Source organism: Daphnia pulex, chromosome 8, assembly GCF_021134715.1.
Source record: "Daphnia pulex isolate KAP4 chromosome 8, ASM2113471v1".
NCBI classification, from domain to species: domain Eukaryota; kingdom Metazoa; phylum Arthropoda; class Branchiopoda; order Diplostraca; family Daphniidae; genus Daphnia; species Daphnia pulex.
The window spans coordinates 12,148,714-12,172,608 of NC_060024.1; the positions used below are offsets into that span (position 1 = coordinate 12,148,714).

Genomic DNA, 23,895 nt, shown 5'->3' on the forward strand with positions numbered 1-23,895 from the left:
GCAGCAAGCAAGTCAAAAAGAAAGGGCGCCGTGACATTCCGCCATGAGGAATGATCTCTTTACACAGGAGCGTTTCAAAACGATAACAAGCTAGCAGCGGCGGCCCAGCAGCACCGAAAAAGCTAAAAAGAGGAAACAAGCCGGAAACTTCCATCTTTCTTGTTTCGGAAATAACAAAATTTATATAACGTCGCCCTTCTTTATCTTTTTTGTATTTTTTCATTCCTGTTGTTTTTGGTAGAAATTTTTTAGATTTTTTTCTTTTTTCTTAATGAAAACGACGTTATCAAATCGAAGGGGAGGGGAGCTGGCTCTATACTATGGAAAGAGTCCCCGTCGAGTTGATGGCGGACTTTTGTTTGTTTGGAAAAGGGAACGAACCACAGCAGTAGCAGCAGCAGAGAGCGGGAGCGACGTCAGCGTCACGACGCAATTCGAGCGGCAACACACAATCGGATTGAGAATAGAATGGAACGAAGAAGAAGGAAGTGAAAAGAAAAAAGTCGAGGAGGTTAGTATATAGTCTATCCTTATACTATACCGCGCGTCTACTGACTAACAAGCCTATAGAGCTAGAGAGAGCCAAATAAAAACTCGCGGGTCCTTCTCTCCAAGCTCAGCAGCTTCACTTCTTCTTCTTCTCCTTTTTGCGCTGGCTGCTTATAGACAAGAGAAAGCGACGACAACGTCCGTGACGCGGGCGCGGCCATGGCAACAAAAAGGAAGAAGAAAAGAGAAACAAACGAATCAACAAATAAAGACTGACGATGTTTTCCAGGTTTTTTCCCCCCTCTCTGAGCTCCTTCTTCTCTCGTTTAGATGTTTTGTGTGTGTCTGCCCGTCTCGCGGATCCTCTCTTGTCATGTCCGTGAAGCAGCAACGGCCGCCGTCAATAAGTCAATGTGCAGCTCGCGCCAATCAAACAGCATATCATAGATTTTCTATTTGATGGCAATTGATTTCTTATCAATATTGACTGTTGGACCACATATGTGAGCCTTCCTTTAAACACATCAATACGAGTCCATTTGGAATTTTGGAATTTTTGTTTGTTTTTGTAGACTTGAATTCATACTGCTGCTGCCCTTTTACGGGAAAGAAACTAAAAACAAACACGGTTTCTATATGTATTGATGGGATTCTCAATATAGACACTTTGAAGTGAACAGATTGGCAATATATATTAGATTTATTATCCTGGTCTTATGTCGTATTTTGTATATGGCGCGCGCTTGAATGAAATCTGAATCGGCATATAATTATAAGGGGGACACCGAGTACGCTTCTAATGACACCAATTGATATCGCAATCATATGGGACCCCATAAACAAGTCCAATCATTATATGCGACAATGTTGCGCATTAACCAAGTGACGTTGATTTTATCCTAATATAATTATACTAAACGTAAGTAATATAGATTTGACAGAATGATTTGGGTTTTTTATAATAATTGCAGCACGCTTTTTGCATCACCATCTCTCCCGCGTTGAGATTGAAAATAAATTGAGCTATTCTAGACTGGCTTATTCCATCGCGGCTCGTGATGTTTATGCCCGACACGTGCTCGTATTCATTGAACCAATTAGGTTGAGAAGTCGGCACAGGTGCGGTCCTTTCTCATTTCACGGTGGTGTCACACGCGGAATCCCATGCAGTTGCAGATTGGAATCTTGAGCCGAATAGTTTCACGAACGCCGCGGTGCTGGGAGCGGACGAATCCATTTTTAAAATCCCCCCCCAACAATTTGTTTTTCTTCTATCCATTTGTAATTCAAATTTAATTTGAGCGGACATGCCGTATAACTGTATAAATTCCTTCTGTATTAACTATACACGTCCAACTATATAATATACAACAGATTATTATATTTCAAATAATCCGGCCGCTGACGAGTACGTGAGAATCTGAACGCAATAACCAATAATATTATTACATGTACCTGGGACCGGCTGAACGCGTCGATGAGACAGTAGCTATATCTATATCCTACAGGCCGCTGTTATCTATCATGAAAGTCTACGTCGAGTATTCTTTTTATCGGCGATATCTATATATGCTGTGTAGGTATAGATTTGGCGGTCGATAATGCGATCAGTGGGCGCGTGATTGGGAACTGACACGTCGGCCATTTTGATATTATCGAATGCGACGCCAGCCCGGTTGATACATGTAGTACACACAGGCAAAGAGAGGAGCGAGCTATCACTATAGATCTATATCTATCGCGTGCGGATAGATCAACCACGTCCATCATCATCACCAGCCAACCCGACGCTCTCTATATGGACGTGTAGATAGCCTTTTATACGCGTATATATCTAGGCGCCAATATTATATAGAAAAGACGTGGTCGACATGATCTCCGTGGGATCGGATTGACATCACGCTCCTGCCGTGAGACACTCTTGGCCACCGCAAAAAAACGAACCGGGCGGGATATACTCTCGTGCTGTAGAGGAGCAGCAGCAGCACCATCAGCGATTGGGGAATATAATGGAGGAGACCCTTATAACACAGCACGAGGCATGGGAGCATCCAGTCCTCTAGACTTGAGAGAGTGCTGCTGGAGTGTTGGTGAGGCTCCTGAACCCGCCAGCCTCAACTCACCCACAAACAAAGTATAACCCCCCCACCAACCCTGATGGGAAAAAAAAGTAAGGAAATTGTAAAAGAGAAAAGCGAATAAGAGGATGTCTATTATATAGATGCGCTGGCTTGCGTCTATACGACGGCCAAGTCTCCGCGCTCGTATTATAAGAAGCTCAGCAGAGAGGGTTTGAATTGTGTGTGTCAGGGAGAAAAAAAGAAAAAAGAAGAGCGGAGAGATGTTCGCTCTACAAGGTACTTGATGGATCAAGGAAATGATGATGTGAAATCCAAAAGAAAGAGCGGACTGCTGCGCTCCTCTTTTGCACGGCCACATCTCCCAGCCAGAGAAGGGGAGAATACACAACACACAAAAAAAGAAGAGCGAATCAATCACGGATGGAAGGACAAACGAAAAAAGAAAGAGATTCTTCCTTGCTGCCTTTCAATCAGTTCTTTGATCGCCCCATTTTCATTTTTATCTTTTTTTCTTTTCTGTTATATAGACCCTCATCCGTGATGCTGATTCCTTATTTTTTCTGTCCTTGTGTATGTATACTGATGCTATACACAAGGACACCGTGATGGGCTCTATATATACTTCTCCGCGACGAATATATAAGCATCGGCAAAGTGCTGCTTGATACACACGAAGAGAGAGAGAGACGTCTAGCAGAGTAGACTATTACGGTTAGCTTATAATATTCCTTTTTTTTCTTTTTCTTTTTCTTGTCTATTATATCTCCTTTTCACGCCCGTAATAGACGGCTGGTAGAGTACCACACTCATCTATAGACATTTAACACTGTATATACTGCACTGATGCTTCTAATCCCCCCCGCAACTCATCCAAGTTGTGATAGAGAGAAGGCGGCCCTAATATGCCCCGCTGATGATGGACTGTCTTCTTCTTCTTCTTCTCGGCTGCTGGTGTTCTATTTTCTATAGGACTATAGACTGGATCAGGACTCTCGAAGGCTTTCTAGCCTCGGCGCTCTGTCTAATGATACGAGGCGCTCACGCCCCGCGCTCGCGCTCAATCGAATTTCCGACGGTCGTCGTCGTCGCTGGTGCTGTTGTGCTGTGGGACAAATTGATAATTACTGCCAGCCTCTCGGCTCGTCCTGCTCACGTGTGTGCCTTTTCTCCAATAGTTAGTACATGCACAGCACTGACAATTTATAAGGGCAGTTGGAGAGGAGGCGCGACCTCTCCGTCCGGAAATCCCTCTCTCTTAGAGCCTTTCTTCCGCACTCCCGTCAAGTCACTCCAATTTTCGATCACGGCGGTTGTGGCTGCTGCTCGGTCCATGTTGATGCGCCATCGCCCATCGCCCGTCGTCTATCTCTCGGCCCCTTTTCCCCTGTCTGATTCTCTCACGGACTCCATCCACTTCTTCCACTTCTTGTTGTTATGTAGAAGGACACTGTCTACTACTGTGTAGCGGTTGATTCCTTCCAAGTCGACATGGACGCATGGACCATCTCTATAAGTACGAAGTTGTTGTTACATCTGATATAACTGGATGGATTCAAATATATAAAATAGAGCGCAGAGACCATCGTTATGAGTTGAAATATTTGACACAGAAAAGATAATATTCTATTAATTTTTTAGTTAGGAGGGGGTCTTACAGTATATTGGGGTGGTTTTAGCATCTGTGGGTTTTGTGCACATTTTTACTTTTATCGATTGACTGTGGTATTAGTGGAGCTTAGTTTAATTTGTTGAGAGCAATTATTATATACTAAAATAATCCCGATCCATTCAGCGGATGTCGAGAGCGGGTGAGAAAACTGCTTTAATCGTTTTATTTTTATTTGACTTGGTTTAAAAAGCTGATCGATTTTGATTTCTATCGATATCTTAAATGGCTAATTAGAATATTAGCGTCGTCTGTCGTCTTTCATTTGTCTTTTCATTTTCATTTTACACGTTTTGATAAAGAGACAAAGATTGCAATGGAAACGAAACTATTACTTTTTTTTAAACGTACATGCACGAAAAACAAGACAATAAATTAAAATTACAAATATGTGATCGTCGTGTGAGTTTTGGCATGTTCTGGTGTGAGGGTGTCACAGGCTCACAGCTCTCCATCCATTCTCAATACTCTCTACTCTATGCTGTTGGGCAGGTAAATAAAACCAAGAATATACAAATATAATGATTATGGGAGCTTAAATAGAAATACCTGTTCTAAATTAGTGAAATGCTTGTTTCTGACTATTAGCATTTATCATGTGAGCCCCATGTCGATAACATGGCAGTTTATTGTTTGCATAATGTAACCTTTTCTTTTCTGCAGATTTGAGGGCAGACGAGCCAGCCATCATTAATACAAGAAATGAAAGTTTTGCTTGTGCTGATATCCACCTGTCATCATCAACATTCTCTTTGCTTGGGTAATGCCTGGTAATGCTTACTTTTAATTCTTGTTACTTTTTAATTCTTGTCACCTGCTAGGTATTTTAATGCATGCGTGACATCCATAACTGCAGTGTATTGCATGGACACCTTACATTTTTTTTGTTTATTAACAATTAGGGTTTACCCACTATTTTATTTTCAACTATCCCTTACTTGTTGTTTCTGTCAATTTCTTTTGTGACTCAAACTTTTCTTTTTTTAAATTTAGATGAACAGCATCCCGTTCGATTGGGGAAACTACCAATGCCGGTCGACTACTCGAGTAGAAAGAAGAGATCTGGAATCTCTTCTTCCCCTTTCTTTAAATTTCCCCTGTCCTCGTGTACACCCATGTGAATGTGGGTGTATTCACGAGGCCCATTTTCCTATCTCACCTGGTGTCTTCAACTTTTCATCGGATGGATGGAGGAGCACTTGTGGATATGCCTGGCCGTATTTCCCAGGCACAAAGGTAGGAACAATTCATCATTATTCTTCCTTTTTGACCATCTCTTGGCGTTGATTAATTGATAATCGTATTCCGTAACGATTATTCCTGAGCTAGGCGATTCACTGGAATTGTTTTCTCTGACCATTTTTGTAAACTCAGTAAGGTTTTTTTTTTTTTAACAACTCATTTGTTGAACAAATGCAGATTAGGCCTGTTTTTGTATCTCACAACTTTGTCTGTGGGTGAAAATCTTTTTACCAAGAGGGTCACCTTTGCCCGGCACCTTCTCATACGAAAGGTGATGCTATTTCCGATGAAAATCAACTTTTAAATCCGAATGATGTTTATCGATAACTCACAGATGTTCCTCACTTATCGTGAGGGCCACGTGCTGTCTCTACTTCGTTATACCATTGCACCCCTCCCTCTTTTTTGCACGAAGTACAGAATCTATGGTAAATCAATCGAATGAAATGCGGATGCATTTCCGAGTGTAGCATCTACACAGACAGGCACATAAAGCTCTTCTTTCCCCCCTCTCTCTATCCTGTCTCTCCTCGTCGTGTATAGCCCACCGTGATTGGATTTGATCGAGTTATGTGTGTGTGTGTGTGTGACCTCCCTCCCCCCTTTTTTTATTCATTTATTTTCTTTCGTGAGAAAAAGAGACGGGAGAAAGAAATGCGCAGATGGATTCTATATCCAGCTGGACTGGTTCCTTCTGTGTCCTCCCCGTATACATCTAGGACTCTTTAAAGAGACTCTTCTGCATAATCCAGCCATAGATATTAAAGAGGACCCCTTCGCCCCACCCAGAGAGTCTCTCGCCTATCTCAAATCACAGTGGAAACTCTCTCTCTCTCTCTCTATTCTATAACCGAGTTCTTTCAGCAGAGTCTGTCTCCCTTCTTCCCGTCGAGCTCAGGATCCATGAATAATATATTCAGCCTATAACGACGTTATCAAAGTTGATGATTGAACATGTAAGCGAATCCGGCGGCAGGCGACTGCTGCTATACATAGAATTGTCCGTAAACGGATTGATGATATAAACAGTGCGGAATCAAAGACATCCAGCGGATGCCTATGCCACCGCCGTCACTGCTGCTGCTGCTGACGTCCATTCCATTGGTTTGGAAAAAAAAGTTACTGCATTTTCCCTCCGCACCGGACAGTCATTGAGAGAGAGAGAGGATTATGTATATACTCTCCCGAGTCTAACAACTCAGATATAGTCATCAAGGCTCTGATGTGGCTGACTTCATTGGCGGTCTATGTGTATAGCCTGCAGTTGTACAAGCACAGATCTATAATAATACGTATGTAGGTAAACTAAATAATATTACGAGAGAAGAAAAGAAGTAGTAAGAAATCCAGCGGATTTGGTGTACCGAGCAGTCTATATAGATAGAGAGTAGATGTGATACTATACTACTACTTCTACACAGGGTGCGCTGTCTCTATTCATCGACTAACCCACCGCGACTTGGGAATTAATCAAGCGTAGGATCAATAGAAACATATACACACAGCACACACCCGTGTCTGTTTGATGAAACGGAGTATATACGTATATATGTCTGTTTGTATACGATCGGAATTGGAAGAGAAGTTGAGATGGAATTTCGACGACGACGACGCTGTGCTGTAGGTCATTAAAAGAGGATCAAAAGGAATAGTCAAGTTGCCGTCCTCCTCCCCATTTAATATACCAAAGTCAGTTGCGCTGCGAAAAGCTGCTGCTGGGAATCCCTATCCCAAAAAATCCGATGCGGAGGTTTTTGCTTGTTGCCCGCCCGTTCTCCAGCTCAGTCCGTAATCGGTTGGTTGCAATATAAAGTGACATCAGTCGTGGATGACCCAATGAACCGGCGGCAGTGGGTAGGGAGGGAGAGAGTCGCCTAGTAAACACGAAACCAACGTTTCAAAATCTTGTTTTTTCTTCTTTTATTTCTTCTTTTGCCATTGCCAGCAGCGCCGAACCGATATTGCTTTTCGTCGTCTTTTAAGAAGTTGTCCAACCGTATCACGCGAGTCCAAATATGACTTGTCAAACTTGACTCACATCTCTCCACACACTTCTTTTGATTTTCTCCCTGCATCGTCGTCTTCTTCTCTATCTCGCGAGCCACAGAAATGAGCTGAGATTTGAATTTTCTATTTGCATGGATTTCTCGTGTTTGTTCTTTGATTTCTCAACGAATGAAAAGGGTGGGGGGAAGAATAGCTGATCTGGCGTCTTAGCTGAAAAAGAATAAAAGGGAGCATCTAATAAATCAAATTCATCGCTGATGGTTTCCATCACTAGGGGCATTGCCCCCGCGACTTATCTCCTCATCATCACCGGGCGACACACACTGTTCAAACTAAACGAGAGATAATAAATCCCAATTTAGCACAGGACGCAGACACGAAAAGTCCCGCTCGGCTTATCGATTCAATCAAGCGCGTGAATAATAATAATAAAAAAAACCCACAACAGCAGAATCTTCTCTCTCTCTCTGTGCGCTGGCGTTATATTATCAGGTGGCTCTAAAGTCCGCAAAGGCTCTTTTTATGTCTGTGTGAACATCCAATAAGTTTCGATGTATATCCCTGCTCCGCCCTCCCGCGCTCTGATGTCCTTTCAAGTCCCGAAATTGGAATTCGACTTGCAAAGGCGCAAGAAGCTGATGGCTGATGTAGCATCTATTACGACGATGGCACTCTCAGACATTTATACACTTGCCTATCAAGAAAAAAAAGCTTATACAAGGACGGGTGGGGGGGGGGGACAGAAAAAAAAGACGTTTGTTATTTGAACGGATGGTTACACAATACGGTTGGCTGCTGACGCCCTTTTTCGAACCTTCTTTTCTCCCAATAGCTTCTCGGGTCTTTAAGGAGAAGTAGCGCACTTTGAATTTGTATACACAGGCTCATACAGGATAGTACTTAAGTGTGTATATACTATCCTTTCGCCTGATTTCGTTCACACAGATCTCATCTCTCTCTCTAGCATGTCAACTATATCGAGGGAGGGAGGAAAAAAGACACCCTCAAAATCCTTTGGCTCTTTTTACTTCTTTTCCTCTCATTCCCGATCGGTCCCGCCAGTAACAGGACTGTCGTTTAAATACTTACATTCTCAACAGGATGATGGCGCTCACTAGAGTGTGTGTGTAGAGCGTCTTAGAATCAGCAGAGAGAGCTACACACAGTAGATATAGTCGAATGTGTTTGGTTTGTGCCCGAGAGGAAGTTCCCAAAATAAATTGAAACGGATCACACAAAAATAAAAACTAAAATGAGGAAAAGGAAGAAATAGTTGACAATACTTGTATAGTTTATACGCTCTCATTCTCGCCGAAGGCCAGCCCTATATACGTGTCTATAAGTTTTGATATGCTCGGCATGGTTGTCCTGTGACTCTATTCAAATGTTTGTCCCGCGTTTTTGCCTTTTGCCGCCGCCTGCCGCGTTTGAACAGAAGAATCTTCGTGATGCCTCGATGGAGCCATTGTCAAGTTGCCAATCTTTTGCCATCGCCAGCACAAATCAGAGAGAGAGAGGCCCAGCAGGTTGAGTTTCTATTTCAAGTGTCAGCCACTTTTTCCCCCCTCTGCGTGTGTGTGTTCTACACCGGCGCTTAGATTCTTCTCTTGTCGACGTTGACCCCATTATTTTGACAGACGTTGGACCTTGATATTATACCCTCGCGCTGGTTATTCATTCCGTAAAGAAATGTACGATAATCTGGTGAAATCATAATCTCGACTACATTTTTTTGGCTGCTGGCAATTTTATACGCGCTCAGCAGCTAGAAAAGTCGAAATCAAATCTTGATGGAAATGTATCAAATACGTTCATGCCAAAAGGTTACGTATTCCACGACAACATTTTCGTATTATTTATAGAGAAAAAAGAATGAAAGAAAGAAGCTATTCCCTGCTACATATAGTAGAGTAAAGCAGGACCAGAAGGACGTGCCTGCTTCGTTGGGTCTAATCTGATTTATATCAAGGATTTTTCCATCCATACATACACACACATATCCATATCCCTTTTCCACTATTTTTGTATTCTCTTTTTTGGGATTTTTTTTCGCTTCCTTTTGGGATGTTGGACGGCCGGAGAAAAGAGATGCGCGTTATTTAATCAATCCGACCGAGGGGCCAGCAGCAACGGCGGTTGGTCTTGGAACACGATATTTCGATTGCGCTAGCATTTTTTTCTTGATTTCTTTTCTTCTTTATATATGATATATCTATATGGCACATTTCATGAAGAAGGAAGTAAAGGACACACAGTCTTATTCCTTGCGGCTACAGAACATATTACTCGGCATATACGGGTGATATGGAGCCCAGCGTGGGCGTGTGGTATTTATGATTATTACATGTGTATATACTGCACCTAATTTAGGCTTCCTAAATGCCCCGTGGTCTGTGTGTGCCAGTCCGACTTATATATTTTGTCGGCGGCCAATCATCTGAGGTTTCGTCCCCAAGGGCAGGTATAGGCATCACACACTCGTCTCTCTTTTTTTCGTTACGTGTTATTTTATTTGCAAGTTCTTTTAATATGTCAAAGCGGTGAGTCCTCTCTCTCTCTGCCGCAGCATCAGTAAAGCACCACGCCCTATAATATAGCCCCCCTCCTTCCTCCATGATATGATATATTGGCTCGACAATCTGATGACACGCATTCCATGTCAACATTGACTGTGAGAGAGCCGGATATTGCTGACCGCCGATAGCTATTAAATACAACCGGGGTTATAACATCGTGTCCTCCACATACATACCACCCAAAACATGACACACACACACACTCACATCACACAGTGAGACGGGAAATCTCTCTGCGCAGCAGGATATGTCTCGTGATGCTGGTTATGGTTATTCTCTTTTTAGTTCCACTGCAGTGAACCTTTTTTTTCTACTTTTCCCCACATCGCTTCTGTGGTGAGGTACCGCCAGGAGCTTAAATACATTGGCCCGATATCATTCCCGTTTTGGTCTGTGCTGTGTCATATCAAATGCTTTATTGTATATATGGGAAACAGTAATATAATATTGAAAGCAAACAGCCCATATAAGAGAGATAGAGAGAGAAGGACAAGGGTTTGGCGGGCAACTAGAGAAGAAAATCCAGCAAATCTATGTAACGCCAGAAGCGAAGAGCGTCAGGCAGTTATATAAATATATATACGGCAGTATATGCTACGGTGGGTAATAATGGCTATGGCTTTTTTTGAAAGGAAATAAATACACTTTTTTGGGAGACTTTATGGACGGTCGTATAACGAGGCCATAACAGCAGTTCCGCCAGGCGTTATATAGGTATTAGCAAAGCGCGCTTTTGATGTGTTGGCGACCGAGCGAGATGATGGTTATGGCCGTTCAAAGCTACACCGTTGCTGCATCTATCCCTTTTTCTCTCTTGAGTATAGCTCCTGCGATTCCATAACACGTCGGACCACCTCCCATGTTTTACGACACGCGTTCATCCCTCTCTAACGGTTCACCCCCAAACAATATAAGGACACATCCGACGACGTCCGCCAACCATCAAGAGACGACACACTCTCTCTCTCGACTCTATATGGGGCGAGCGGAATTATTTAAACGCCACATCAGTCAGGCTCTCCCCCAAAAAGCGACCAAGTTCCATACGTGTTATGGTCGAGTTGACAGGATTAAGGGATTCCTTTATCAATTATACCTTTTTTGTGTGTGTGTGGAATGTTTTTTTATTTCTTTGTTGGATGGGTGGGTGGCTGGGAGGTCTGACATATCACCTGAAAAGCTACGGATGGCGCGGGGCGTGTCAAGTACTAATCAGCAGTTTTGGTATTAATTGTGTAATTTGGTTGTAACTATAATAATACGTAGCTCGGTATTTGAATGTGTCGCCTCTCTGAATATTTATTGGATAATATATTGGTGACGACAGTCAGGAGGCCATTGCGTGTGGAAACCCGTCACCACCACCGCCGCCGTCGCTCGCTTTTGTTTTCCTGACTTGTTACCGTGCTGATAGCAGCCGCGACAATCAAACACACAGAGTATATATATAACACACACCCTTGGACGGGTTTCTCGGGTGTTTTATTGTCGTGTGTGGGACGGTTGACGGTCCAGCAGAGAGCGGGGCAGGTGTTGCTCTTCTCACGATACAAAAAACCGCGCCCGAGACGCGACTGGACTTTCATCGACGACGGTTTTTCTTGCTTTATTCTTTTTCTGTTTTATATTCCCCTAATAAATAATATGATATCAATACGAAACAGAGCAACTTGTCATTGTTTGCTTGATACGGCCAGCAGAGAGCCGAGCCAAAGCTGTTTATTTCCAAACGACTCATCGGTTATATTCTTGTGATGGGCGGTGAATTGCTGGGAGAACCCGTGGGATAGTCGACAGTCGGCCACGGTCTTGGTCTCTCCTTAGACCGGATCTATAACGCCATCATTCGCCAACGATTTTCCATTACGAGGATAATTCTTACTGGACTGATCTCCTCTTAGACTCCTCTTTTATGTGTCGCCCAGAATATTTTTCCACTCCGCAAACGGAAAAGCAATTGAATTGAATTATACCTCAATGTGTGAGGACGCATAATTCTCGAACGTCATTTGATAAAACGATCCTAACTGTCAAACTTTTGAGTTGCGGCTCGACAGAACGTGCCTTTATTGAAAATTAAGGAAAAGTTGCCACTTCAATAAAGTTTGACGGTGCCTTCATCTAATCTTTTTTTTATTGAACTTTAAGGAAACAATAAAAACTACGTCATTCTACCGCTCATTCGTTATCGGCTGTCATCTACGTACATATAGCCGCTGATGTCTTACGTTACGAATGTGTGTTATGTAACAACGTAACCGTAGACCATCAGAAAGGAAAAGTGGGGGGTTTCTTTTTTACATGGAGGGGATTTATGGTTGGCAGACTTAACCTACGAACTTTCGACAACTATTCTCGTTTTGCTTACTCACCCGTGGATTACGATAGCGCTCGTATTTAGGACAACTTACCAAAGTCGTGGGTGTTTTTTTGCATCACGCAATCGCCATAAAAGAATAAGTCGTGGCGGGTTATTTAGCCAAGCTTTTTTTCATTGAAAAGTTCCTAAATCCTCTCCAACCAAATGGAGCCCTGTTTTATTATACCCTGAAAAATGCAAGGAAATTCATATAAAATGGGATTCGTTTTTTTTTTTCAATTGGCAAGATAAAAAATTGGCAAGAAATTGAAATGCTCCGAAAGTTAATTCACGCCCGGGTACCCTCTCTCTCAATCACGTTCAAAATGAGCTCTGCCGGGAATATCGAATGAATGTTTAGCTATCCAATAAATAATCCCGAAAACACAGCGGTCAGGAAAATGTCAAACGGGTTTACCCATCATGGGTTCGTTGAGCAGCAGCCAAAGAAATCTCGGAAAAATCGCTGACGGGCCATCTTGTTAGTTATTTTCACGGTTGAATCAAGGTGTGAATGCGTGTTTTCTTCTTTTTCTTCTTATGATGTAACCGGCCGGGTTCTAGAGATCCATCTCAATATGCCTCCGTGAAAGGCTCTCACGCGTCAGAGGAGACGGCCTGCTGACGTGAGCTAAAACCGCCGTGTCATCTGCGCTTCTCTCTTTCCGCAAAGGCCGTATATAGATAGATAGGGAGAAGGATCTATATCCATCGGGGCATTGTATCTGAGAGTCACGTGCGCTTGAATGTCGGATCCCTTTCGCTATTATTATGTCGGCGGAGCGATGGGGGCCGGGAAGCAAGGGTGGCAATGTTGCTGACTGTCGCCCCCTCTTTGATATTCCTTCCGCATGCGTGTGGTCACTTCCCTAAGCCTAGTTGCTGTCTTGTTCAATCACGGCCGACATTATATATGTCTTCTTGAAATTGTAACAGACAGCAGTATATATATCGACTGTTAGAGCTTATCCTGACAGACACAGCCATATAACCAGCAGTCTCAGTACAAGAAAATAATAAGCAGCAAACAGAATAATAAACCCACGTTCCATCTTGTTGAAGGCATTTAAAAAAAAAATGTTTTCTTTTCTTTTTTGGATGTCGAATTTCTATTGTTATTTATTTGATGGGCTGCTTTAAAGCCTGATTTTGGGGTTGTAAATCATTTGAAAAATTTATTTTTTTATCATTTTGTTAATAAGAGCGCTGGTGTAATGTCACTGTCTTTACGTAAGACTGCGTAAGGAGGCGTAGGTGAACTTATCAGTCCGGCGGAATGGTATAGGCTTATAATGGTTTAAATATTGTAGTCACACGTGCCAACTCTGATTGAGAATTGATCCTATAGAGCAGGTGGCCAACAAATCCATGGACTGAAGTTGGGGCCAGCTTTGTGTTATCGTTGCAACGAGATAGTCAACTTCAAAATATGAACTCGAGTTTATTGACGCATTTTACAGGAGATTATTTATACAAAGTCATAGGCAGGTGCGTACAGTCTATCCATTTGGTTGACAGCTATACAGCAACAAAGGGAATTGCAACAATAAATACGAGGCCATTTTAAAGCCGGGAAAAACTTGTTGTTTGTAAATCCAAAACAGATGGGAGTTGCCCACCATGTCCACATACAAGTTTGACGGAATTTTCTCTTGAAAACTTCGTTGTGAAAACTTTGTTTCTTTTTAAAACCTACAGTTAAACAATGCTCTTGTGATAGCTGCAGTCGAACCGGTTATCCTTGTTTGAGAAAATTTCCATGCAGCCAGTTTGATGTAGCAAGGAGTCTTTGGTGTAACGCATGGATGACATTTCGTTAAAAAATAATTCTAACACACCTCTCCCTCATTCAAATTGTTAATCTATAAATGAACTATGACTATGCAATCATCCACTATCGATTCATTCCATCATTTTTCATAATATGAAGTGTTTTGCATGACAAATATCTGTGTTTAGAGCTATTGCTATGTTATTAGAAAGTGGTCGTGTAATGAGTATTTATTTCTGGTTAAATCCAGTTAATTTAATCAACTCTCACACTTGTCTTAACTTTTTCCAATGATTATTTTTATGTTCGACATTTCGACACTGAAATTGAACAAAAAATTATCAAGGAATTGTAATAAGAGTAAGATGAGATGCACTGAAGAAGGAAAACTAACTGTGATATCAACGACTCACAATCGTATTTCCTCTTAGCGTTCGGTCATATGCGTCGTCATTGATAAACAGTGCTTAACTTAAAAGAAAGAACTCCAACCTACGTGACTCGCAAATCGACATTTAACGACCAATGCTCATTTTTAATAATTATGACATTCGAAAATCGAACTAAGTTATTCAACGAAATAATTGAATTAGAATATATAGTAATGTGGCTAATCGGTAATCACAGCCACCGCCTTTGAGGAGCCGCTTTTTTACATATACGTATAGATTTCGGAATCCTTTTTAAATCTTCTCTGGCAAATTATATGGTTGCAAAGAAAAATTAGCAAGTAATTCAACTGGAATGAAGTTGTTCATAATCACCGCCTCTGAACAGCCGCATTCTTTTAGCCGTAGATAACTCGGACGTACTGTACTACCCCAAATCGATGTGACATATTTCGGACAGTTATTCGATCGAGACTGGGAAAAGAATTGCATTACAGCATTTAGGGGGCGGCTTCAAACTTTCTATTTCTAAATGAACGTTATTATTATTGATTTTGAAAGAAGGCGGATGGGACTTGATTCTTTAATAGCGCTCTAGACGTGCTGGGCATACGATTGATTCTAGCGATGCGGGACTTTCTATAGACACTTATAGATCTGTGAAAGGCCTTCCAGAGCGAGTCATCCCATTGCCTAACCAGCACAGAGCCATTCCAAGATAATAACATGCGTCCCATTGCAGTGCGTTATTGTTATCGCTAGGTGTATTTCTATCGAGTCAATATACATATTAATACGTCAATTAGACGAAAGCATCGTCCACAACATGATACAACAACAAAAAAATGGTAATCTATATAACCTTCTCTTGTTGCGTAGCATTTCAGACTTGGTGCCCCTTTGCTGGTGCTCCGCCCATCATGTGTGTCGTCTTATCGCCGTTTCAATTGACTGCTGCCTTGTTAACGTCATTTGCCTGCTGCTACATATTGGGAAACGCGTAAATGTATACAGCATTTGCTGCCTGGACGCCTTCAGACGGTATAGCATCTTGCACGTCCTTCTGTGACGCAGCGGCACATTTTTTTCACATCACGATGACCAAAGCCTTTTGTCTCTTCGCCATCACGTTGTTTTTGGCCAATGTTTTTTCGGTGAGTTTAATATTTCAACTGGTTTTTAGCAGAAACCCAACGGAGTAATGTTTTTTTAAAAATTTATGATTATGTATAAATCAGACTGACGTTCCAGCGGATGATGTGAACGATGCCGTCGAACATGGGCTGGCCCAGGTGGAGTCCATGTTGGATCTGGAACGCCAGTTGTTGGAAAAAGGGCTAACGGTTGACCGCGGGAGTTCGGCTCATCTCCACTCGCTGATGGTGGCCGCCTCTGGATCGGAGCAACAAAAAGAATCCGCCCTGAACGCAGCCCGAATTCTGGCAGCCTCAACTCGTTTGAAAAACAAGTACGTATACTCTCAGCTTCTATATCTAAGAGTGAATATATGTGCAGACTTGTTATGCAGTCGACATCATCATTTCTCTATTGTAAACATCAACTTTACAATAGAAGCTGAGCATCAGTAGATGTGTACATTTGTAGAAATGGAATAGATATTCTCAACACCTTGGGCAAAGAAAAGCCTTTTTTTCGATTAGAGAGCACGGTGAAGCACAAAAATAAAGTGCAATAGCGTAAAAGTGTGTGTGTGTGTGTGTGTCTGTGTGTAAGAATCGGGACTCATTTTTTAGTTGTTCCATCTTCTTGAAATAACAATCGATTCCGGGAGGGAACTTCTTTTTCACTCCCGGAAGACATTTTGTGGATCAACACGGATGTTTTTTTTTAGGGGGCGGGGGGCAAAACACAAGTGATGAATCGATTCGCTTATGGATTGTGCTTGTACTGTTTGTATATATAGATTGAACTGGAGCGCAGACGAGGCCCGACGCTCCCTACCTTTATTATCGTTAGATAACACGGCCCTGAAGAATTCCTGCCCCGAGTCCATCACCTGTCCATCAGCCGCCACCCTAAAGTACCGACCGATCGACGGCTCCTGCCACAACCTCGCCCGTCCCGACTGGGGCAAAGCAAACACGCCCTTTCAACGGGCATTGCCCAACGCCTATGCTGACGGTTAGTTTTTTTCCATGTTGCATGTTGTTCGTAACGTTTGGCAAACAAACCGCTCCGCTGGTGATGAATTGATCGCCGGCTTGTTTGACAGTTCTTAATGATCGATTCAATCTTATATCCTGTGTGCATGTTTTCTGCTGCGCAATTCAGGGGTTTTTGAACCGAGGAATTCTTCCACCGAGCTCAAAAGTCCACGAGCCGTCAGCACTACGTTCATCAAGCCGGGCCTAACGACCGCAGCCGATTTCACTTTAATGTTGATGACATGGGGACAATTCATCACGCACGATCTCACCAAAGCTTCATCTTTTACTTCAGGTTATTCTTGCATTGGCCGCAACGGCATCACCGATATTGCAATCTTTTCTGTTCATCATGAAATGTTTTTTTTTTTTTTTTTTTTTATATTCAGCCGACGGCAAGACCCCTCAGTGTTGCAACGCTACCAGTGGACAACCACTGAATCCAGACCTCCTTCACCCGTTTTGTTTGCCGATCGACATTCCGGCGAACGACACTTTTTACAGCCAGCACGGCCAGGCTTGCATGCAGTTCGTCCGGACTCAAATCGGAGCCGATTATGCCTGCACACTTGGACACGCTGAACAGGTAAAAAGCCAATTGCTCAAGTCAACCCTGATCATCTTTGCTAATTATTTTGTAAACAGTTGAACAGCATCACCCATTGGCTAGACGGTTCCATGATCTACGGAAGCTCTTCATCCGAGCTGAATAATTTGCGACTTGGACAAGGAGGTGAACTGAAGAATTCGACCACTTCCGACGGCATGGAATTACTACCTCTGGCACCTAGCTGCTCAGACGCCACTTGTTATTACGCTGGTAATTGATTAATTATATAAGCAGTTAAGCACTCTGCCGAATAGTTTTATTCATTTTGCCTTTTCTCAGGTGACGTAAGGGCTCAGGAGAATCCGCAGCTGGCCATCGTTCACACTGTGATGATGCGAGAGCACAACCGCATCGCCAGAGCGCTTAAACTACTCAATCCTCTGTGGACTGAAGAGGTTCTTTTCCAGGAGACTCGGCGCATTGTCATTGCAGAACTACATCACATTACCTACACCGAGTACCTGCCTGCCATGTTGGGTAAACACTGCCGCTTATTATTTCACAAGTCGATAGGTGTACACAAGGTAGGAGATAGGACTCCATATAAATATGAACCTTTTCGTCCCAACAGGCGAACAGGCCATGAGGGACTACAACTTAAATCCAGCCGCCGTGGATACTTTCGCTACGTACGACGAAACAACTGCCAAAGATCCGTCGATTTGGAACGAATTTGCTGCTTCAGTCTTCCGTGTTGGACATTCCCAAGTCCAGGGAACTTTAGTGTAATTAGCGAACTTAACTATCTCAATAACTATTGGGTCTCATTGCGTCTTTTACCTTGCAGACTTTACGACGCCAACGACGTACAGGATCAAACATTTACGCTGAGCAGTTACTTTTTTGACGCTTCTAAGCTGCCTGAACCGGGTTTCATCGACAGCGCCATCCGAGGTCTAACGAAACAAATGCCGCTCGCCGTCAACGCCGAGTACACTTCCCAGTTGACCAATTACCTATTCAAGTGAGTTTTCCCATGACGACAAATCCTACATATAGTCTAATGAAATAAAATAACACGGACAAAACAACACAGAGGGTCAAATCCCTACGGCATGGATCTGGTGGCACTCAATGTCCAGCGTGGCAGGGAACACGGGATCCCAGACTACAACACTGTCCGCGCCTTCTGCGGCTTGCCAAAAGCCAGTACCTTCGACGACCTGATTAACGAAATCGACCAAGCGGTATTACTAATATAAAGTTTGAATTTTCGCGCCACTATTTCAAACAGTTAATTTTTCGTTTTAAATTGCGCAGACGATTGACAGTTTAAAGAACGCTTACAACTCTGTGGACGACATTGACCTGTACATTGGATGTCTGGCAGAGTCCGCCCGTCCAGTAAACGGATCTCTCCTTGGTCCCACTGGACTCTGCGTCGTGGCCAGGCAATTCGCCGTCACCAAGAACAACGATCGCTTCTTCTACGACGTTGGCTCTCAGACTAATTCGTTTACCTTGGGTATAAATAGATATAATTGCTTCTTTTAGTATTTTAAGGAAAATATGTTGGCCTCTGTAACGTTTTATCTTTTTTAACGGTTGCTTTGGGCTGGTGTGCAGTGCAATTGAACGAGATCAGGAAGACGAGTTTGGCTCGCATATTGTGCGACAACAACAACGGCGACGTATCGACTATGCAGCCAAAAGCTTTCAGAGCCCCTGATGCGGCAAGGTGAGGTCCCAACAGTTGACAGCACATATCACGACATAATCTCATTGTTTTTTTTTTCCCCGTTCTTTCCCAACGTTTTGTGTCAACAGCAATAACGGCAGAGGAGCGTGCAGTTCTATTCCATCGATTAACTTAGCCGCATGGAAGGACGCCAAAGCTTCAAACCCCAGTAAAGCTAGCATTGCTATTGCTGTGCCGTCGATTCTAACCTTGATCTTCATATCTTATTTGCTGGTGTAAAATTTTTATTGTTACGCGCTCAAGACTATTTACTAAGGTGATCAACTTTATATTCGAAAAATAACTTTAATCGATTGACATCCCATCTAGAATAGACTTTGTTTTGACAACGACACTTCATTTGAGTCATCCAAGAGCATGGCATACGAAAAACCAATAGAATTAAGTGAAAGCACTTTGTCATGTCTCTACAGTTGTTTGGTGATTGCTTTTTCATGGTCATGATTCACTTTTTGTCACATTGGAAACGATCGATTTATTCCCTTTGTCACTTTCTTTGGGCTTGTCAGATCGAATGGCCCATAAAAATACGGGGGCTGATGAATGAGTTGGAGAAGCGAGTCAGAAATTCATTTAATAAGATCAGGATATTCTTTTTGCTTGTTCGATTCATGTCTCCTCGGGCCCCGACTGGGCCATAACGTATAGTCCATAGATATTAATCCAGCAGAAACTTGGGTCACATCATCAAAGTTGAGAAATGATCCCAGCAGCTGATTTCCCTGAATCCATTACCGTTATTAATATATCTATAGAGTCATCGCAGTTTAAGGCTATTATAGTTCACACAGCACTAATCATTTGCAACGCTCAGGGTGACAGACGACGACGACTTATCTTACACAGTGCCAGTAATCACACCGTGTGTTTTCTAATTAAGGATGACAGTGATTATAGTAGCAGCGCAGATCAGATCGTTTCTTCGGTATTACGTGTCGGTTGCGCATGACAACAGCAGCAGTCATCATCAGGCTCGTGATTGCTCATTCATTTTATAGCGAGCCTTTTGGCACCTCATTTTACGGCGCAATACAACTTCGTTTAGGTTACCAGATTACCGCCATCAATGTGGGCGATTTGACGATCCAGCGGCGGCCAGTTCGGTAATCCTTCTGCTAGATGGCGATAGCCGACCGATGGGGAAATAACAACTCTTAAGTCCTCGTCGACTCGTCCGTGTTTTTCCATTCGTTTGCAGACCTAACACAGCTGAGATGTACACTGGATATTTATGAGAGTCTATCCCAGCACTATATATACGGATTATCGATTACTGAAATTCCCTGATTCTCAGCGGAGTGGGGCGCGCGCCCTGGAACATCGTCGTCAAATAGATGAGACTTTATGTACACACGCAGAGCGAGGGCCGGCAGCGGTGCTGTGTATAGGCGGGTCTATATAACGTACTATTATTATTACAGATGCGGATGCTAGATAGCGACGGTCTCATCTGCAGACATGATATGTCCTTTTTCAAATATGGAAAAACGGGAAAATAAAAATTGCAATGCATATTTCTATGCATGCCCAATAATATTATTATTATTCGCTCAACTGCCGCCACTCGCTTAAGCTGAGCGAACAAACACGAACAAACATTTCTAAAGGAAAAGCTAGATAGCTAATATAATAATATAATTCTTTCGGAGCTCTATTGTGCGATTTGAATGAAATGAAAAGAATATCAGAGTCGCATTTATGGAGTCGAAATGGCAGCTGTCGGTTGACAGGGGCATAAGATTGAGGAAACTGATATATATTATGGGATTTGACTATTATTAAGAAAATCGGTAATTTGCCGAAGAGAGCGAACAGGGTTCCTTCATTTTAGCCTCGGTAAATCGTCCTTTAACATGTCAGAAAACTAATTATATGTCGGGAGTCAGGACGAGCGCCCTATTCAGCGGGAGCAAGCCGCCAGACGAGCCGCAGCAGCTCAAGCTTCATTTTATGACGGGCCCCAAAGGTGAAACTGCGGGTGTACAAGCTTATCTGCTGCTCGGCCTTAATCAAGCCGATCCTTTTTGTAATTAGAAAACATTTTGCCTTTGTTCCGAGCACATAATGGCTTCCATCTAATATGGCAATGATTTACTCTCAATTCTTATAGAGCTTTACAGTTTTTCTTTTTCTATAAAGAATTATTCACGAAAAGCTTTTCTTCTCAATAAAGGATGTGGGGCCATCTACACGTTGGAAAATCAGTTCCGTCTTCCGGACTGAATACATTGTTAGCTACATGTGATTCATTTTCGTGTTTACCGTCATGCGTTGTTCTGTAAAACAATTCCCTAAATTTATTTTATTTTTGCAAACTTTCTACCTTTTTCTACAGTCGAGCTGGTGAAAGGGCAACACCGCTTACCAGTTCTCACTTAATAAGTTCGTCTGCACTCTACAGTGCAAAATGCCAAAATAGTTACAGTTACTGATTAAGTGATTAGGCTGCTGGTGCTGGCTGCAGCAAATATGGTGTCAGTCTGGTCCGTGAAGGAAAGTTTCAATCACAGAATTATGTGTGTAGTGAGCATTTGACAAATGTGTCCCTTTAAGCAAAAGTTTGCTTTTGTTTCACGATTGTCTAAAATGTGTTACCCACGGGTGTCCTGTACGACACCCGTGGCAATTTCTGTCTTACACTTTAACGAAATTTTGGGTGATAACTGCCAGTTTCTGTTTCAGCAACAAAGCTCACTTGTTAGATTTTTAATAATGTGGGTTTTTTTTCTACTTCCGGTTTTCTCATTTCTGTCAGTAGTTTAGTAAATATTCATTCGACGCACAAAGTAACCACATATTCGTGATCCTCGTGAAATTTGTGGTAAAGTTCATGTTTTGTTTTGTACGTACGCGTACTTCCGGTTTCGAGAATTATCCTGAACTATAGGTCACGAAAAATCTCGATTTTGACCAAATTCTGGATTTCGTTTAAATTACACTTAATCGACCCCAAATTTCACGTAGATCACGAATTTTTGGTTTATCTTGTCGACAGCTCAAAGGTTAAGGAGCTATCGCTTACTTCCGGTATACTTCCGGAAAATTTGCATGAAACTTACAAGTGAGCTTTGTTCTCTGTAGAATTCTGAAGATTCCATGTTAATTTAAGCAAAGAGAGATGGTCTTTTTGATTACTTTTATGACTTGTGACTATCTAAGGCCAGTCCTTTAGATATTGAGTTTTGAAGGTGTCAAATAGATGGCGTGAAAGAATGTTGTTTGTTGTGTCACATATGGGCTAATGGGGGTTCGTTGTCAAAAGTTCAGCTACAGCGATCTTCTTCGAAAATTACCAATGAATTCGTTGGTAAATTGAGTAGATTTCCTGTGCAATTTGTTTGGCATGTGTTGTTTACCGAATATTTGTTTAATAACATCATTATTTCTCCTCCATTTCCAGGAAAAAATGTGAAAGGTGCATGAAGCCAGTACCCAGTACCGTCAACTATTGTGTTAAAAATCCTGGTATCCTACAGAATATGTCATCCAAATGACAGAGTGGTAACAACCAATGCTAGCTTTAGTAAAGTATTGCTGGAACATAGTCTTCTCATCTTTTATTAGGATTCATCACTATTATCGGCTGAATCATTCTATGGGACTTGCCAGATCGCCAACCCAAGCATGGACCAATATCTCATTCCATCTTCTAGAGAACCTTACATAACCGATTGGTGGTTTAGTGTGTAAGTTTACTTGTCATGTCACTAAACTTATTTTGTTGCAGTCTTATAGGTATTTAAAGTATTGTTCTGCACTTAAGTCTATCAATGTTTAAGTTTAATTATTCTTTTAGATCATAGACATCAAGCACATTGATGCCACAAATTATAGACAAGGTAACTTTATTTTTTATTTGCAGGTTTTAGGTTTCTAATGTAGCATGGTAGACTTTATGAGAAGTCATGTTGTTTGAAGAAAAAGGACTATACAGTCGACAAGGTTCTTTGCTAACCTGTTGGCTGCTACCCTTGAATCTCCCTGTTTACTTCCTTACACTGGTCCTCTTGATTAAGGGTACTGCTTTCTGTTGCTACAACCTTGTTTGAATATTATCCAAATAAATGTTCATTTTGCTTACAGGGTAATCCTTCGCTACTGATCATACACCCACTTGTGAAAACCGACGAGAGAATGCTGTAATCCAAGACTGATACATTGTGTAGTTGTTAGATAAATGACAAGTGCATATCTGGGCTCCCTTCTTTTCTGTGGCCCCGTTTCCCTAACTAACCACTAACCAACGCCCGCCGGTGGTCACTCACCCGCTGTGAAACCAGGAGGAGGGGAGGGCTCTGGTCGAACGGGGACTTGGAAGGCGCATGATCCGATGAAAACTTTTGGAGGGTCATGAGTCTAACCCGGAAGCCTAGTATGACTACATCTCCCCGGAAAAACTTGCCTCGTACTTCTCTCTTCTTCTCGGTCCAGATACTATCTCTGGGGGCCGTAGACAAATCCTATAACAGCATGTGCGATTTAAACAATGCAACCCACTACCCAATGAAACAAAAAGCCATGGTTTATGTTTTGTGGAAATCTCCGTCAGTCAAGTTACAAAGACGATGCAGATTTCCGCAAAACAAAACATCGCTTTTTGTCTCATTGCCGCAGCGGTGGTGGCGGGTTGCGTTTAAACTCGTGCAGAAGAAAATCGTGTTGAACCGGACGCTCTGTTTATTCAATTTTTTGAACATTTTGAAAATAAAATAAAAATTATTTCATGTAGTGTTATTTGTTTATTTATTATAGATATTGGATGGTTAAGGTTTAACATTGGTTTATAGGGTTAAGAGTATAGATTTAAGGGTTGGAAGGTGTGTGTTTACAGGGTTTGAAGG

At 42.3% G+C, this 23,895-nt stretch overlaps 1 protein-coding gene and 1 long non-coding RNA gene across 3 annotated transcripts; both read left to right on the forward strand.

Annotated features, from left to right (window-relative positions):
- The first annotated feature begins 4,492 nt into the window (after positions 1-4,492).
- LOC124199955 (peroxidase-like) lies at positions 4,493-19,448 on the forward strand. Of its 2 annotated transcripts, none has more exons than XM_046596026.1 (16): positions 4,493-4,728; positions 4,900-5,006; positions 5,230-5,472; positions 15,460-15,734; positions 15,819-16,048; positions 16,505-16,722; positions 16,873-17,040; positions 17,135-17,331; positions 17,391-17,565; positions 17,635-17,832; positions 17,927-18,080; positions 18,143-18,319; positions 18,392-18,542; positions 18,616-18,820; positions 18,922-19,033; positions 19,123-19,448. In XM_046596026.1, exons 4-16 carry the CDS (start codon positions 15,585-15,587, stop codon positions 19,271-19,273), a joined length of 2,286 nt encoding a protein of 761 aa, XP_046451982.1. In that variant the 5' UTR covers positions 4,493-4,728; positions 4,900-5,006; positions 5,230-5,472; positions 15,460-15,584; the 3' UTR covers positions 19,274-19,448. The 2 variants fall into 2 exon arrangements, with proteins under 2 accessions (XP_046451982.1, XP_046451983.1); XM_046596027.1 differs by having other exon boundaries at positions 4,512-4,728; positions 4,900-4,996.
- A 2,511-nt stretch (positions 19,449-21,959) lies between these two features.
- On the forward strand, positions 21,960-23,196 carry LOC124199956. Its single transcript, XR_006877092.1, has 5 exons — positions 21,960-22,361; positions 22,455-22,555; positions 22,619-22,740; positions 22,917-23,071; positions 23,138-23,196. It is a non-coding gene; the product is annotated as an uncharacterized LOC124199956 (long non-coding RNA).
- The last annotated feature ends 699 nt before the right edge of the window (positions 23,197-23,895 follow it).

Bases quoted from the DNA above. Each gene is read 5' to 3' on its own strand.
- LOC124199955 (XM_046596026.1), top strand. From the start codon at position 15,585: ATGTATACAGCATTTGCTGCCTGGACGCCTTCAGACGGTATAGCATCT. The intron at 15,735-15,818 runs GTGAGTTTAATA...TGTATAAATCAG, and splicing joins TTTTGGCCAATGTTTTTTCG to ACTGACGTTCCAGCGGATGA. The intron at 18,821-18,921 runs GTATAAATAGAT...GCTGGTGTGCAG, and splicing joins GACTAATTCGTTTACCTTGG to TGCAATTGAACGAGATCAGG.